Source organism: Poeciliopsis prolifica, unplaced genomic scaffold (genome assembly GCF_027474105.1).
Source record: "Poeciliopsis prolifica strain line A6 unplaced genomic scaffold, Auburn_PproV2 SCAFFOLD001, whole genome shotgun sequence".
NCBI classification, from domain to species: Eukaryota; Metazoa; Chordata; class Actinopteri; order Cyprinodontiformes; family Poeciliidae; genus Poeciliopsis; species Poeciliopsis prolifica.
Genome location: NW_026562376.1, coordinates 15,959,382 through 15,974,519, shown reverse-complemented (window position 1 = coordinate 15,974,519; position 15,138 = coordinate 15,959,382). Strand labels below are relative to the sequence as shown.

General features: G+C 40.1%; 1 protein-coding gene across 1 annotated transcript in view; it reads left to right on the top strand.

The window, feature by feature from the left end:
• The window catches only part of LOC129364562 (zinc finger protein 536-like), a 34,544-nt gene extending 24,767 nt beyond the window's left edge, over nt 1-9,777 (top strand). The window contains exon 4 of the mRNA XM_055037263.1: nt 9,347-9,777. Within this exon, the coding sequence (XP_054893238.1) occupies nt 9,347-9,582 (236 nt within the window). The 3' untranslated portion in view covers nt 9,583-9,777. The remainder of the gene's footprint in view (nt 1-9,346) is intronic.
• Nucleotides 9,778-15,138: the final 5,361 nt, after the last annotated feature.

The window sequence follows — 15,138 nt, the reverse complement described above, 5'->3', positions numbered from 1 at the left end:
GCACGTGACATCGCCAGCCACATGTATTGTGCTACACGACTCCAAAAAGAGTTTTTGGCAGGATCTCAGCCTTCATCCCCCGACAGCGGGAGTGTGAAGAGCGAGTGTGAGTGTGTGTGAATCATGCCAATTATGAACAACACACTTCCTTTATACTTATAGCACTCGAGTTTTTTTTTTTTCCATTCTTCTCTTCCCAGATCTTAACTCCCATCTCAAATAAAGGCTAAATAAGACACAGGTGTGTGGCACTGATTAGCTGTACACTTTAAAGGATGATATAATCTCCTTGTGTGATAGGTTACAAATCGCCAAGCCGATGGAGCCCACTGATGGAGAGGCTTAAGCTCTTGTGCTGGTGTGATATGCTTGCTGAGTGCAGATTTAATAATGCTGTCTCTCAGGAGAGGGAATCCAACAGCTGGGGTCTTTGATATGCATGTATTATGAGTGCAACATGATACACCTTCCCTCTGATCCCCCTCTTATTCAGAAACTCAATATGTTCATGTGAAAGACAGGAAAGTGCCTGTCAACTCCATTAGGGATTAACATCTGTTCCCTTTCTTTATGATTCTAACAGCAAGATGTAGTTTTCTATTTGATTGTACAGATGGTTATTCTAATATGCAGAGAAATGCCCCTCCCCTCCACCTCCAGTCTTATAGCTGCTGCACTGTTTATGTTTCTTTCTCTGTTTTATTGTTTATGATGCTAATTGGATTAAAATATTACACAGGACACCAAAAGGCAGAGGAATTCTTGGTTTGTGCCATTCAAAGTGTGCTTCAGTTCACTTTAAGATGTCTGCTAGTCATTAAGCCACATTTTTTTCATTCAGCATATTCTGCAACTGTTGCCTATATTTCTCAGTAATCGGATCAATGCGAGCTATTTTAGGCGTTCCCTGCCTTCTGTTTGCTGCACATTGATCGTTTTTGCCTCGTCCCCGAGGAAGTGAATGTCAAAGATACAATAAACACCTGTCAGTCACAGTGGACTGTGAGATGGGTAGCTGACATTGGGACTCCACTGAATGTCCTCCAAAAACCAAACTGAGCAGGTGGCCCTGCAGTCTGTCCTGTCTTCCGTGATGACCAGGTGGCTTTGTCACGGGGCTGTCTCCTGTTGCCCCCATCCTCACCATACTGGATGGCACGTCGAGTGGCATGGTGACATATTGCTGGGCAGTTTGGACATGGAGTGATGTGTTTGTGATGACAGTTCGGGTCGGCTCCAATGTGCCAGCAGTGGTAATTGGCCAGATGGTGACCTCTGGTTGAACCTGTCTGCATGCTCATTATTCTCATCGAACCCTCCCAAGTGTGTTAAATGGTCCGTCAGTGTGGCACTACTCGGCCTGAGCCACTAGATGGCAACATTTACCATATTTAGCCCGGAGCATATCTTTAAAATAACTCTCTTCTGCCCATATTGGCTATTTTAAGTGTTTTAGAAAGTCATGTTTTTAATATGTAGAAAAATGAAAGCTAGATTAAATCTATTTTTTCCACACCTTTTTCCATTAAACTAATATCTGTTGATTTTATTACAGATCTTGTGTATTAGTCTATGAGCATGACCCATCTTCACTTTACTGCATTTTTGTCTCCCCTTTGCAAAAAAAATCCAAAACGTTTTGGTTTTGGATGTATGCTTTGTTTTCCTCATATATCCTCTTCATCTTCAGCTCTCTGAAAATAGTATAAAACTTTGAACGTTTAACCTTCAAGCTCATGATGATACTACCAACATGTTTCACTGGCATAATATTGTTCTGATCAAACTTTTGATGTAAAAAATAAATAAATACACATACTTATATTTTATGGCGAATTGTCGTCACATCTTCATTGCATCCAGAACTGGCCAGAAATTCCAGCAGCTTTTTAAATGTTGCTTTAGGCCGCTTGGTAACTGTTCTGATCAGTTTTTCTTTAATTTTTTCTTACATTTTTAGGAATATAATGTATTATGTAGTTGTAGAGCAGGCACCCCGTATACAATGGCTATCAGAAATGGGTACATGTTTTGCACTCTTCTCTCTGTACCAATTTTCTGTGTGAACAATCACTGTAGTAACATTAGTAACACTGACAATTGGTAATATTATTTTTGGACCATACTTCATCCATTCAACAGTGAGTATTTTCACTGTGTTTCATTGTTTTATCCAGTGCTGTGTAAATTATTTAATAGCCTTCCCCTGACTGATACCTGTTGATAATGAGATCCTGCTGATGCTGTGGAAGTTCTCTGTCCATGGCCTTTGCTGCAGCACTCATAAAACATCTGAATAAATGTGTTATTATTATTATTATCTAGATAATCAGCCTGGCTATCTGCTAACGTAGAAAATCTGCAAATGCTGCTTTAGACTCTCATCATATAATTTGTACTTTTTAAAAAAAAAAAGACATTGCCTTTGTAACAAGAGTGGGTGACGTTCCTTTTGTTTCATGACATGAAAATTATCCCCTTTGTTTCTTGCAAATAAGAGAAATGTGTTTAACTAACTGGTAGTAATTCAGATCACTCAGTAGGTTCATCTGGTATCTCTTTTAAAGAGATTTAAACACTCAGAGTAGTTTGGATTTTTTTCCTGGAGTTTAACGCTTTAAAACCTTGTTGTTACCTGTAATGGTAGAGAAAGGAATGAGAGTGACTCAAAGGAGCAAGAACACATTTTGAGCTGTGTACAAAAGACTTTTCCTTCAGACCTGAAAGGGAATGTAATTCAGAGAGCATCTTAGAGACCTAGAAAGGAACTTCACCAGTAAAAGCCAGTTTTGATTTTTTTTTTTATGAGGGTAAAAACCAGCTTTGGTTTTAGGCCCCCTTGGACTAGCTGTTAGTTTCAGCTTTTAGGTCCATCTAATCTGGATTTATATGAAATATAAACTCCAAAAGAGCTATCTTCTGCATGTAAGACATTAACTGCTTTTACACTTTTGACAGAACGTCACTATAAACCTCTCCCTTTAACTAATTAGCAAAATCATCCGCATCGTCATTTGACATCAGATCAGACTTCTCAGATGCATGAGAACAAGGAATATGAGAAGATCAATAAAGAAAGGATTAAGAATAAAGGAACATGGAGGGCAGAGAGAAAGAAAAGGCTCTGATTTGAAAGGTTGAAAGGGGTGAGTCATTATCTCTTTGTCTGACCTCTGTGTACCCTCCGCGGAGAGGGTGACAGAGAGCGAGAGAAAAGGAAAGAGAAAAGGAGCGAGAAAGATCACCATAGATGGAGATAGATGGAGCGACAGCGAGGTGAAAGAGGAGCGGTAGTACGGCTGTCTCTGCGAGCAGATGTCGTTTGAGGGCAGCGAGAGGGCAGCGTAGCCTGCCTTTGTGCCGTGCTTCGCCCCATAGAGATAATGAAGGGTGGAGCAATGGGAAGGATGTGCAGTCATCACTCACTGTCTGTGTGCCATCAGAGCTCAGGCCTGTGTCATCCGTCACCATTCAGCTCCTCGGGCCCCCGTCGGCCACGCCACTGTCATCATGGTCATTATCTCAGCCTGTGACACGCAACACACTCGCCTCACACAGCACACAGACACATAGATTCACGCAGCTCCAAACAAATACATGTGTAAGACCTCGTGTGCATATCTGCGTAAAGCAAGTCATGATATATTGCCAAACACTGTTGATGGAAATCCCAGAGTCAAAACACAATGTGTTCACTAGTAGTTTTTAAATATAAATTTTACTGCAAAGCAATATAATGTTTTTAAACAAACTGGGCCTTGGAAAGGTTAGTGGAGGTGAATGAGTGAACTTCTGACTAAAGATTGGACAGAGAATTTTCTAAATTCAGTTGAATAACAAACTGTGCAAAACCGTAGAAAAAATGTCAAAATGTGGCACGGATTGGATGGTGCAAACATCTTTTTCCATGGAACCTTTACTATAAGAATATCAATGATCCTTCAGAAAATTAACAATAGTTGTATCAAATTCTAACTACTGTTAGAATTGGCCCAATTGGCCCAACATTGTTATAATCTTTTCACATTTACCCTTCTATATTTTTCAGTTTTTTTTTGCTTTGACTTTTTCAGGTATAGTAGAAAGACATAAACCTCTGGCCTTGTATTATTAACATGCATAAATCATTTTTCTGTTATCAACTTTAAGGAAATGATTGTGAGTCGAAGAATAACATCTACTAGCTGATATTGATATTGATTTTGGTTTGGTCAGGGGGCATATTTCATTACAGTCAACTGGTCGAAATGGGAATCAGAACCACAATCAATTGAAAGATGTAATGTGACATTTTCTGGAAATTAATATATATATATATATATATATATATATATATATATATATATATATATATATATATATATATATATATATATATATATATATATATATATACAGTCTTATAAATGCCTCTTTTGGAGCTATATAATAAAATAAATCCTTATTGCAGATTTGAAATGACAACACAAAAAGTTGCATTTAGCAACTCACACTGGACTTTTGTTGGGAGTTTTATGAATAATTATTCATAAACTTTCATCAGAAATTATAACTTGCATTAATATTAATTTAGGCTTTTACCTTAACTCCATTGTCAAACTAGAGGATTGTAAAGTGAATTCTGATTTTCTCTCTAAGGTCTCTAACACCTTACAGACCTTAGAGAGAAAAACATGTCTACTTGTGTAGACATGTTTTTTAATTTGCCAATTAAATGGACCAAATAATTACAAAAGTGATTTTAATGTCATCGCCAATTATGCATCAAAGCCTTTGTTCCTAAACTTAATTTGTTTTTGTCTAAAATAAAATGTATCAGAAAATGTATTTATAAGCAGTTCAATTTTTAGGTATTGAGTAAAAGTGGGAACTGATCGGCTGGTAATTGGCAGATTTTGAGCATAGGTAAATTGACTTCATAACAGTTATTATCCTTAATAATTGAATTATATTGTTGCACTATGTAGTGTTATTTATTTATCATTGTCTGGGTGGGAAGAAGAGCAGAGAAAAAAGGGGAAGACATGCAGCAAATGGTCAAGAAACAGGAATTGTGCTGGGGGCCGCTGCATATGACGGACCTGCTCTGCCACAGAGCCATGTGGCATCCGGACTTTAACTATCTCAGGCTGTTGTTAGGATTATGCACGTATTAGCTTTCAAAACAGCAAGATACTTACAACAACCAAAAATATGTCAACACACACTTTAATAGTGCACTAAAATGTAAAAAGTAGAAAACAAAACAGACAAAAAAATCTTCAGGATAAAATGAACAACGATTCTGGACAGGCCAGATGATACGCAGAGAAGTCAGTTATCAGTAACTCAGTTTTGCCAATCAATCAATCAATCAACCAATCAATCAATCAATCAATCAATCAATCAATCAATCAATCAATCAATCAATCAATCAATCAATCAATAAAATAACTTTTCATAGTTAGATACAACATAAAGCACTTCACAGAAATTAAAATCAAAGCATACAGATGGCAATAAACGCCAGACAATGCTACACTTTCAAAACAATATAATATTTAATCATCAACAGGAGAAAATTGTTTCATAAAATTAGAACATAGGTAACATCATGATTCTTCACATGACAGATTTACTCATTAAAACACTTACTAAGAACTTATGTTCTTAACCATAAGTATAATAAAATGTATTTTCCTTTATTTATTGTGAAATTAAAAGGTAGTAACATAGAGTTCAAAGTAAATAATGTTAAGTCATAAAGATCAAAAGGCAATTGAAGATATATGTGGAAAAAGTGTAAGGAACAGATTGAACAAAAGATACAAAAATAAAACAGGACTCAATTAATCATTGATTGATGATTAATCAATTCAACTAAAAGTCAGGCTGAGAGGCTACAATAATTATCTCAGTCTCAGATGCCCTCACATCTACGACGGTAGAAAAACATCAAAAAGCCTCGTAGTGAGTTTTTCACGTTAGGTACTAAAACCAGTACCACTTCTGAAAACATGAACACAAATCTCCACTCGGTTGAACCCTTCTTCATTCTAAATGTACATTTCTTCACCAGCACATATATAAACTCTTATGTGTGTGTTTATCTGAATATAAGCGGCTGCTATGAAGCTCGGGCTTGAGCCGACTGTGAAAAGCGGATCATGTGGTGAGGAGATGGATGGCTCTGAGCCCACTGCTGTCTCCCCTAATTGTAAAATATTAGTTACATTAGTCTCTGGCCTGTGATTAATGGAACTTATTTGGAGGTTGCCCTCTCTCGGACCTCCCCTCTCCTTCTGGTGGGGGTGCGGGAGGAGGAGGGAGACAAGGTGGGATGGTAAGTAAGGTAACAGAAACGGAGAGAGGGGGACGCAAGCAGGGTAACAAGCAACTAATGTGGACATAAGGCCTTCTGGCTTCTTATAAACTCGGTTTATGAGAGGCTGTGGACTTGTTCCCACTGTCTATATGCAATCACAAAGTATTTAACAAGACTGAGGAAACTGCTCAGTTTATTAAGTTACACCACATGTGTGAAATCTGAGAATGTGAGATGAAAGTGACGTGCCAGACCCAAATCACAGAATCAAAAGTGTTTATATTTCCCCTATTTTTTCATTTCCAACAGTAGAGGCTTGTGGCGCTTGACGTGAGTCGAGTGGGCTGCAAATTGCTCTCTACCTGAGTTTTCTCCTGCTATTGTCCAAACAGTTTCCACACAAACTCCTCTATACCACCCTGATAACATTCAGACGTGTCAGACATCATCCTCTCTTTGACTACTGTGTGGAAATGTGTGTGTTTGTGTGTCCTTTACGGCCATCAGGTTATTATACACCGACAGATGGGGCATTACCTTTTATTGCTCGCACCTTCTGTGCGTTTTCCCACTTTCCCCCCCCAAAAACACCTTTTTTATGTAGATGTGAAAGTGAGTGTTCAGCCGCGTGCAGCTGTCTCCCCTCCGATGAGGAGCATGATAGAGAGGAAGAGGCGAGGGTGGGGGTGAAAGGGCTGAGACAGCCCTCAGTTTTTGGGAAGTGAAGTCAAATGACATCAGCACATAATGGTTTACTGTAACCATGAATCACAGAAAAAAAACACACACTGCAGTGTGAGACAGAGGGGAACAGAGAAAGTCGTTATGTGAGGTAACATCTCAAAAATAGCACTGCGGTGAACAAGGACACTTGGCTGTCTAGGTAGAAAGGTAAATGAGTCAGCCGGCTGCGTTTTTGTTTTTGATCTTAGCTGCACCTTCAGGCTTCAGTGTCATACAGATTTTTGCTGAGGCCACAGTCAATACTGGAAGCTATTAACAGTATGCGTTGTTGTTTGTATCTTAAGGGTACATGGTGTGCTGCGTCATGTAGCTTCACTTTTGTTTGCTGCGAAACTATGTAGCAGGCACTAAGGAGGTGGATAGACAGGAAGTTTTGGCATGCATTTCTGCCCAGCTGCAGACGTCTGTCATTCCTCAGTTCAACACTTGTGTGCATGTTTATTTATCTGTGTGTGTGTGCATGGATATGTGTGTATTTTTACTCAGAGCAGGAAATGTGAGCGAAAACACGCGAGCCCTCCCATAAATAAAAACCTATCACCACGTCTTAAAGTGTCATTATATGCTAATTTTCAAGTGATTAACAAAATGTCAGTTTAATTTGTCCTCCACTCATAACACTTATTTAAATGGTTTTGACTATATATACCTAAAAGGTACCATTTCCCTGTTGCTTGTTCTGCCAACATGTTATTGTCACCTCAGAAGGAAGACAGTTCATGGATCTTCTTGACAGATGTTTCCCTACTTCCTTTTCCACCTGATTAACAGGTTCACACATAAAACAATATGTTTCTTGTAAAAGCAATTTGTCGTTGTTCAAAAATAAAGATACTTTATGTGGTTGGTTACATACACCCTACAAATGAGTGATGTTTTCCCTCAGGGATTGATTTTATTGAACTTTTTCCCCCCATGCTTTCCATTCTCATCACAGTACTGAAACTACCCTCATCAAAATGTTCATGAATATCCATATAAATACAGACTGTGGAAGAACCGCAGTGACGGTTCTGTTGGACTTCATAGCTGCATTTCACCCAACAAGATCTCAAGAAACCAATCTAGAGAAATCCAATTAAATAACTTTTGTTAGTTTATAAATTTCTGAATGGCCCAGCACCAAAGTACATCATAGTCCTGTTGTCATGTCAACTTTCCAGAGGACCCAGTCTTCTGGTTCAAGTCTACTCTGCGTCCAAAGAACCAGAACTAAATATGGAGAAAAGCATTTGGGTTTTGTTGTGTCACCAATCTGGACAAACTACCAAAATGGTGGGAGTTTGTTCCAACAACTAGCGCAATGGTCAATATCTTTGATTTATATTTGATTAATATACTTCTGGGTGATTTTGATAATTGCATTTTACAAAATGTAATGCTTGTTGCCTTTTTCATAACTGATGATTAAAAACTGAGTAATGCAGCATTAATTTTAGACTCTTTCATAGCAGTTATAGCTTAAATACAGTCACTCCAAATTCTGTTGACATGTTTAACCAGAAGAACACTATAACTGAAGATTTATAATTTATATGAAGAGTAAATTCAACCTTATTAAAAATGTAGCTGCCACAAGTTTAAAATTATTTTTGGCAATGCAGAGACATAGCTGCAGAGATCCACGGCTCAGATTGATCATTTCAACAGGACAACCGCTGTGAATGCATGAAAAGATGCAGATCACACTGTAGCTCAAGGAAGATGGGATGAAATCAAAATGGACGTTTTTGGCAAAATTGACAGAAAACTAACACTGTCCACAATCCTGAACATGGCGTCAGCATTTTGCTGTGAGGCGCTTTTTCCCAAGAGGGAATGTGAAACCAATTAAGAGTTTATGCAAATGGACACCGAGCTAAATTCAGGGATGTGTAAGAAGAAAACTCTTAGAGGCTGCAAAAGATTTGAGAGTGGGGAGGAACTTCACCTTTCACTAGGACAGGAGCAATAAACAAAGTCAGTGTTACATTGGAATGGCTTCATTTAATGGATAACCATGTTTAAAACTAAAGGACCTCAAACATTTCAGTGTTTTTATTTGCATAAAATGTATAGAACCATGTTCCTTATACTTAGCAATTATGTGAAAATTTGTGTTGGTTCACTGCATAGAGTTTGAATAAATTAAGTTTATTGTTAACATAACAAAATGCGCAATAGTTCAAAGTGTGAATATTTTTGCAAGGCGCTGCAAGTTGTTAGTTACTTCAGAAGTTGAAATGCTAAACAATAAAATGTATCTTTTTGTACTAATGTGTCTTTCTTTCTTTGTGCTCCTTCTCCTTGTTTTTCCAGTTCGGAAGCCATTCCAGTGCAGGTACTGCCCCTACAGCGCCTCCCAGAAAGGAAACCTGAAGACCCACGTCCTCTGTGTTCACCGCAAGCCCTTTGACAACAGCCTGTATCCCGACCGCCGCCTGCGACGCTCGCACACGCCCCAGACCCCCTCCAGATTGTCTCTGGGAGTCACAGGAGATGGTCGTGAGTCAGGGAGGGACCAGATCAGTCTGCCGTCGGTGTGTGGGACTTGATGCTGCCATAGCAACTGAAGATACAGAGAGACATGATAACTGCTTTAGCCTCACCTTGAAAGGGTTAAGATGATTGAGATTGTTATAAAAAAAATGTTAACGACCAACCTTGATGTACATTCCAGTGTTTACTTGAAGAGCCACAGTACGTATTTATCTGTAGCAAAAGAAGCTGCCTATAATAATAAAGTCCATTGTGATGTGAAAGTGTAGCAAATGTTCTTGGTGCTGTTGATTTTTTTCAAAAGTGTCCACATGATTTGCTCGTGTTTATATGCATCTATCAGTCCAACACTTGCCTGACACTAAGGGTGTATCGCTCCAGCCCAAAGCTCTTGCTCTTTCATCCAGTAAATACCCTGTGTTGCTTTATTTTTTATTTTTTTTCGTAAATATCATTTGATTTCCCTTCCAGTCCACAAGTCTTGTCTATCTGTCAGGATGTGGTGCCAGATGTTCGGCCTTTAATCGCAGCAGATGTAATGAAGTAGAATGTTGCACATCGGAGCTTCCATTTGTTCTGGATTCCACTCCAGGGAGAAAGCCTCTCTCACATATAATTATTACCCATTAACTCCTATGCTTCATGCCCTCGTGCTGGAACAATGCTCAATTAAGGGGAACCACAGAAATGGAAAAAAAAAACCTGCAGAGATTCATTGATAGCCCATTCAAATGCGTTTTACTATTTTCTATTCTTTTTTTTCTTCTTCTTCTTCTTCTTTTTTTTTTTTTTTAAAGTGGAACCACCCATGTGTGCATAAGCCTAATGTACTAGCTAGTAGAGCGCAGGCCTAATCAACACAGCTATTGTAAGCTGCTGCTGCCATGTATGGTAATTTTAGCATGATGTGCGCTGCCTCTGCGTCCCGTGCCAGTAGCCTGCCTGTACACCCAAAGATCACCTTGGGCAGCTGTGTGCCTGCTCAGCCGGGCCCTTGTAGCCACAGCGTTGTGACTTTGACTGACAGCCCGCCTGACAACTCCATTCATGCGCCACCTGCTAGCTGTCAATCACAGCGGCCATCCTGGGGCTATTGACGGAGCTGTCAGCCTGTGTGAGATGTGTCTGTCAAAGCCCACCCACTCTGCCACTCTGTCTCCCTGCCTGGGCAACCTGACGTTCGTTTACTGTCCTCCTTCCACCTCTCTTCCCTTTCCACCTCCGTCTCTTTCTTCCTCTGGCAGTCTGTCTGTCTCCTGCCTGGCTCCCATCAGGGATACGACGGCCCCTTAATCCCCGATCCAATCACAGATTCTTTGGATACACATTTGTCATCCCTAAACCCTCTGGTTTTTGTAATGGAGTGCTTCACAAACACTTCTACAGACCTGATATACATGTTTTTATTTCTGTCTCCTGTTTCCACCCTCCTCAACTCCACCACGCTTTCTCTCCTTCCTTTGCGTTTCTCTCCCTGCCATCCTCCTCCTGTGCTCATTCACCCTTCATCTCTCACTCCGACAGTTGACAAGGTCTGGGCCTCCAGCTGACTGGAAAATCGGACGCCTGTCATACCTGTCAATACTGTTTTAAGGCTGTGCCAAAGTGGATCAGGCCAGAACAGTTGATCTTCTGATTTGACCAAGGTCACAGAGTTTTTGTGGCAAGATGAGGGGAAACTTGAAATTCTGCAACTTGTGCCCCTCCAACAGAGCCCTGTGGAAATGGATCATCCCTGAAGCCTCTTCCTGTCAAACCTCCTAATTAAGCACAGTTTCTCTTAAAGCAAGGCTGCTTAATTAATGCTGGGGAACTTTGTTAATTACTCTTAATGGTGATGAATGCTTTAGTTAACGTCTCGCTGCCACTATCAATGTCATACTCAGGCTTTTTGTACATCAAAAGGGCCCATCTCACTGGAGTTCAACCTGTGTTTTTTTTACTGCTTTGGTTTTAATTTGAAGTCCAAGGTTCACACACTGTATTACATCGACCTCTAAAATGATTTTCACCTCAGTAAAGATATGTCAAAATTATTAATGTAAATTGATGTTTCAAGCTGAATTTGTGAATGAATGAACTCAACTTTCATGGCCAATTTCTGATCTCTGGGTTTTGTAAACCTAACCTAGATTTAGAGTTTCTGGATATTTTTTTAACGTTTCAGTGATTTGAAACTTAAAAAAAAACTAAAACTAACAACCAAGGCTGGACAAGAGTCCAAGATTATCTCAGCATCAAATACAGTGTGGATGAAAATACAGGGTTGTTGTCTTTTCAGCCTTTTGAACACTTTACAAGGGCTGATAAGAGTTGTGGAGATCTTGTGTTTCAAAAGGCTTTTTGCTTCCAAATCAAATGCAGTGTGGCCAATTTTATGCATTTATTAAAAATAATTACATCCAATGAATCCTTACTCCTTTCACTCTAATCAATAATCGTGGTTGATCTAAGCATGTGGGATTAAAGTCGTGCAAATTTGAACTTTTAGATTAAATGTTGATAAATTCAACTCTTCACACTTTATTTGCCCATCTTCCTCCAGCTATTGCTAATCTCTTGGCTATCCTCCGCTTCACTGCTAACATTCACTGCATATCTGCAGATCATGTTTGAGATCTCTCTCTCAGCCACATTGAGAGAGGCAGGACATGTACAGCTAATCAGCTTGAATAAGTAAAGGAAACAGTTTGACAGGCCAGGTAATGAGAAGTAATGAATCACTAATCACAGTCTCTTACAACCCTTGGAGCACAGATGAAAAATTAAAGGTAATTAGCTTGCACAGTTGTGAAAACAATATTTAAGACTGTTGGCATCGCATGGCACAGACTTAACAGATTTTCTCTGCTGATAGCATACATCAGCGCCACGCTGAAGTCCTAATATCAAGCTGTTATTGGAAAAGCTTTCTCAATGTAATTTTAGTGACTGATCTGATTGGGGTGTACAAGCCTCGCTCCCTCACTCCCCCCTCTCTGAAGCAATCTTGCAAAAATGCAAACATGATAAATGTTTCAGTTAGTTTTTCCTCTAGTTTTTCCCCACCGACATTAAAAGAGAACATGGCAGCACCTTACTCTGAGATTTTCTCCTTAAAATAAACACAGCCGAACAACAATGCGGGTAATTCAAAAACATCTGGTCAGAGCTGGGATGTTTCTGCAGCTTCCTATTGTTCCTGTGCTTGATGGCACTGAGAAAGATGCTTTGATGGAGCCCATGTTTGACAAGACTGTGTGAGACTCAAAGTACAGGATCCAGACATGGACTGTCAGTCAAAGCCGCCACATCTCCCAGCTGAGACGTGCCAGTTTAGTCACAGTTACAAAGGAACTAATATGCGTTAAGTGGAGCAAGGCACACATATGGGCCCGGCAGAGGCCCGTGTCCCAAGGCAGGGATTGAATGAATGCCAAAGAACATAAGCCCAAGATATAAAAAGAATTACAAGGGGACAAATAAAACACGGGGATTATGTCAGTGTGAGAAATGGAGGCGTTGTAATTCTGCCTGTGTGCTGGCTCACCTCTCCCTTTTCAGCATCCGGGCCCGTGGGCTGCAGCCCTGCAGTCCTGCACCTGTGTTCTGACTATCTGGGAGATTTAGACGCAGAATTCAGGAAAGGTCTTATCACAAGAAGGAGGACAAAGGAAAAAGGAGCAGAAAGTGAAACAAGACAAGCTAATGGTTCCTGTAAGCTTCATTAGGCTCTGTTCATTTGGAATCTGCAGTGTTAGTTTCCCATCATACACATCAATTTGCCCTACGTCTTGGTGAGTTTGGAGTTTTGCTACACTCTTATATTTTTTGATGAGAGATTAAGGATCGACATGTCCAATGCTCCAGATATTATTTCATAAACTTTTCCTTTTTGAAAACTTCTTAAAACTCTCTGCTGTGCTTCAGATCTCCTCACTGACAGTGAAGCGTAAAATTCAAGAACTTGATAAATTGTTACTTCTCATGAAACAGAAAAAAAGATCACACCAGCAATCTTCAGCCTGGACTGACTCTCCTAAGACATTCCTCCTCGTTCTGATTGGTTGTTTCTTACTGGGCACATTTCTACAGATGGCTGTAGAACCACTGGGCGGAACCAGAGGGACTTGGTTTTTTTACAGATTACGTGTCTCTTATACTTCTGTCATCACGACACAGTGATCGTTAACACATTTTGAAGATAAACATTATTACAAAAGTGATCTGCTGCATCTTTAACAAAATTGATTGCAGTTTTTCTTGTTGTATGAGAGTAAAGGAGGTGAAATACAAAGTGCAAAATGTGAATAAGTTTCAGTGCTTCTCCAAAGTGCTGTACATTTTTTTTTTATTTTCACCTATTTTCATATTTGATTTGCGTAATTACACCACTAGAATGCTTCAGCGAAGGATGGTGTCATGAAACGCTCCCACAATTTTGGCAGAAACACAAAAATAGTTTATTTGATCCTTCCTTCATCTTCAGCAGTATTCCATCCGGTACTCAGGAATAAAACCATTATTTACGGACAACCCTCCACCCCCACCTCTTGTTTAATCAGGCACAGAAGATAAGGAAACAGCAAGTAGCAACTCTTGAGAAATCTGGGCATGCATTAGGAGTTTCCACTTGAACCAAATTTTGAAATTCCAGAGAAATGGTCTGGGTCATTCTAGTTAATTTAGAACGTGCCTGTCAATAGGATGTTGTCTCCCCAGTGTCTTTTTCATCAACTTAAAAAAAGGGGAACTGCAAGATACCTTTGAACAGCATTGTGATGACCGTAAAAGACATGTGGGGAGACTAAAGAAACCCCCAGAATTTTGTAAATGTCGTCTTCAGGTTTCTTTCATCACAAGTGCTCCCAAAATGCCCGGAATAACTTTCAATGTCACCGGGTTTCTCTGTGTGTTCAAGAAAGGCGGGGTGAGGTGGTGTGTCTGTGTGGGTGGGGGTTGAGATTACCGTGAATGTCATCCTGCCTCCTCTCTCAATCATCCACTTTCAATCCATCGCCATCTCAGCGTTTGCGAGACAGCTCGGCGATGATGCCAGTAAAATGGGATCAATAGCATAGGAAAAAACGGACCAGACAATCTCTTACCCCTGTGAACTTCTGTACCCGTGATTGATTTGTCCCCTACCACAGCAGAGGAGACATTAGAGACTAAAAAAAAAAACAACAACAACAACAAAACAACACACATGTGACCACACAAGTGTGATCTTGTGTTTGTGCACCTGTGTATGTGTGCTGAAACATGTTTTTGTAAAAGTGTGGTGTCTGCTTTTATGTGTGTGCGTGTGCATGTGTGTGTACCCGGTGATTGATGATCTGAAACACACACACATCATCAGCAAGGCATTTGTGAGGTGTGTGAGTCAGGAGCTGTCATCCCCCTCAGTCTCCCCAAGCAGAGGCCCCGGCTGCTGATTTATAGTAAATCATTAAAATCTGCTTATTATTGCAGCAGCTCATCACCCTCCCCCTCTCTCAGTCCCCATAACCGGCCCCGTCCCCGCCCCAAAAACTCACCACGCCACTGCAGAGACACGCTGAGATAGAGACTATACACGCAAAGTGATGGTCAGCAGGTTCTGGCACATTAAATCCATTTCTGACGCGTGT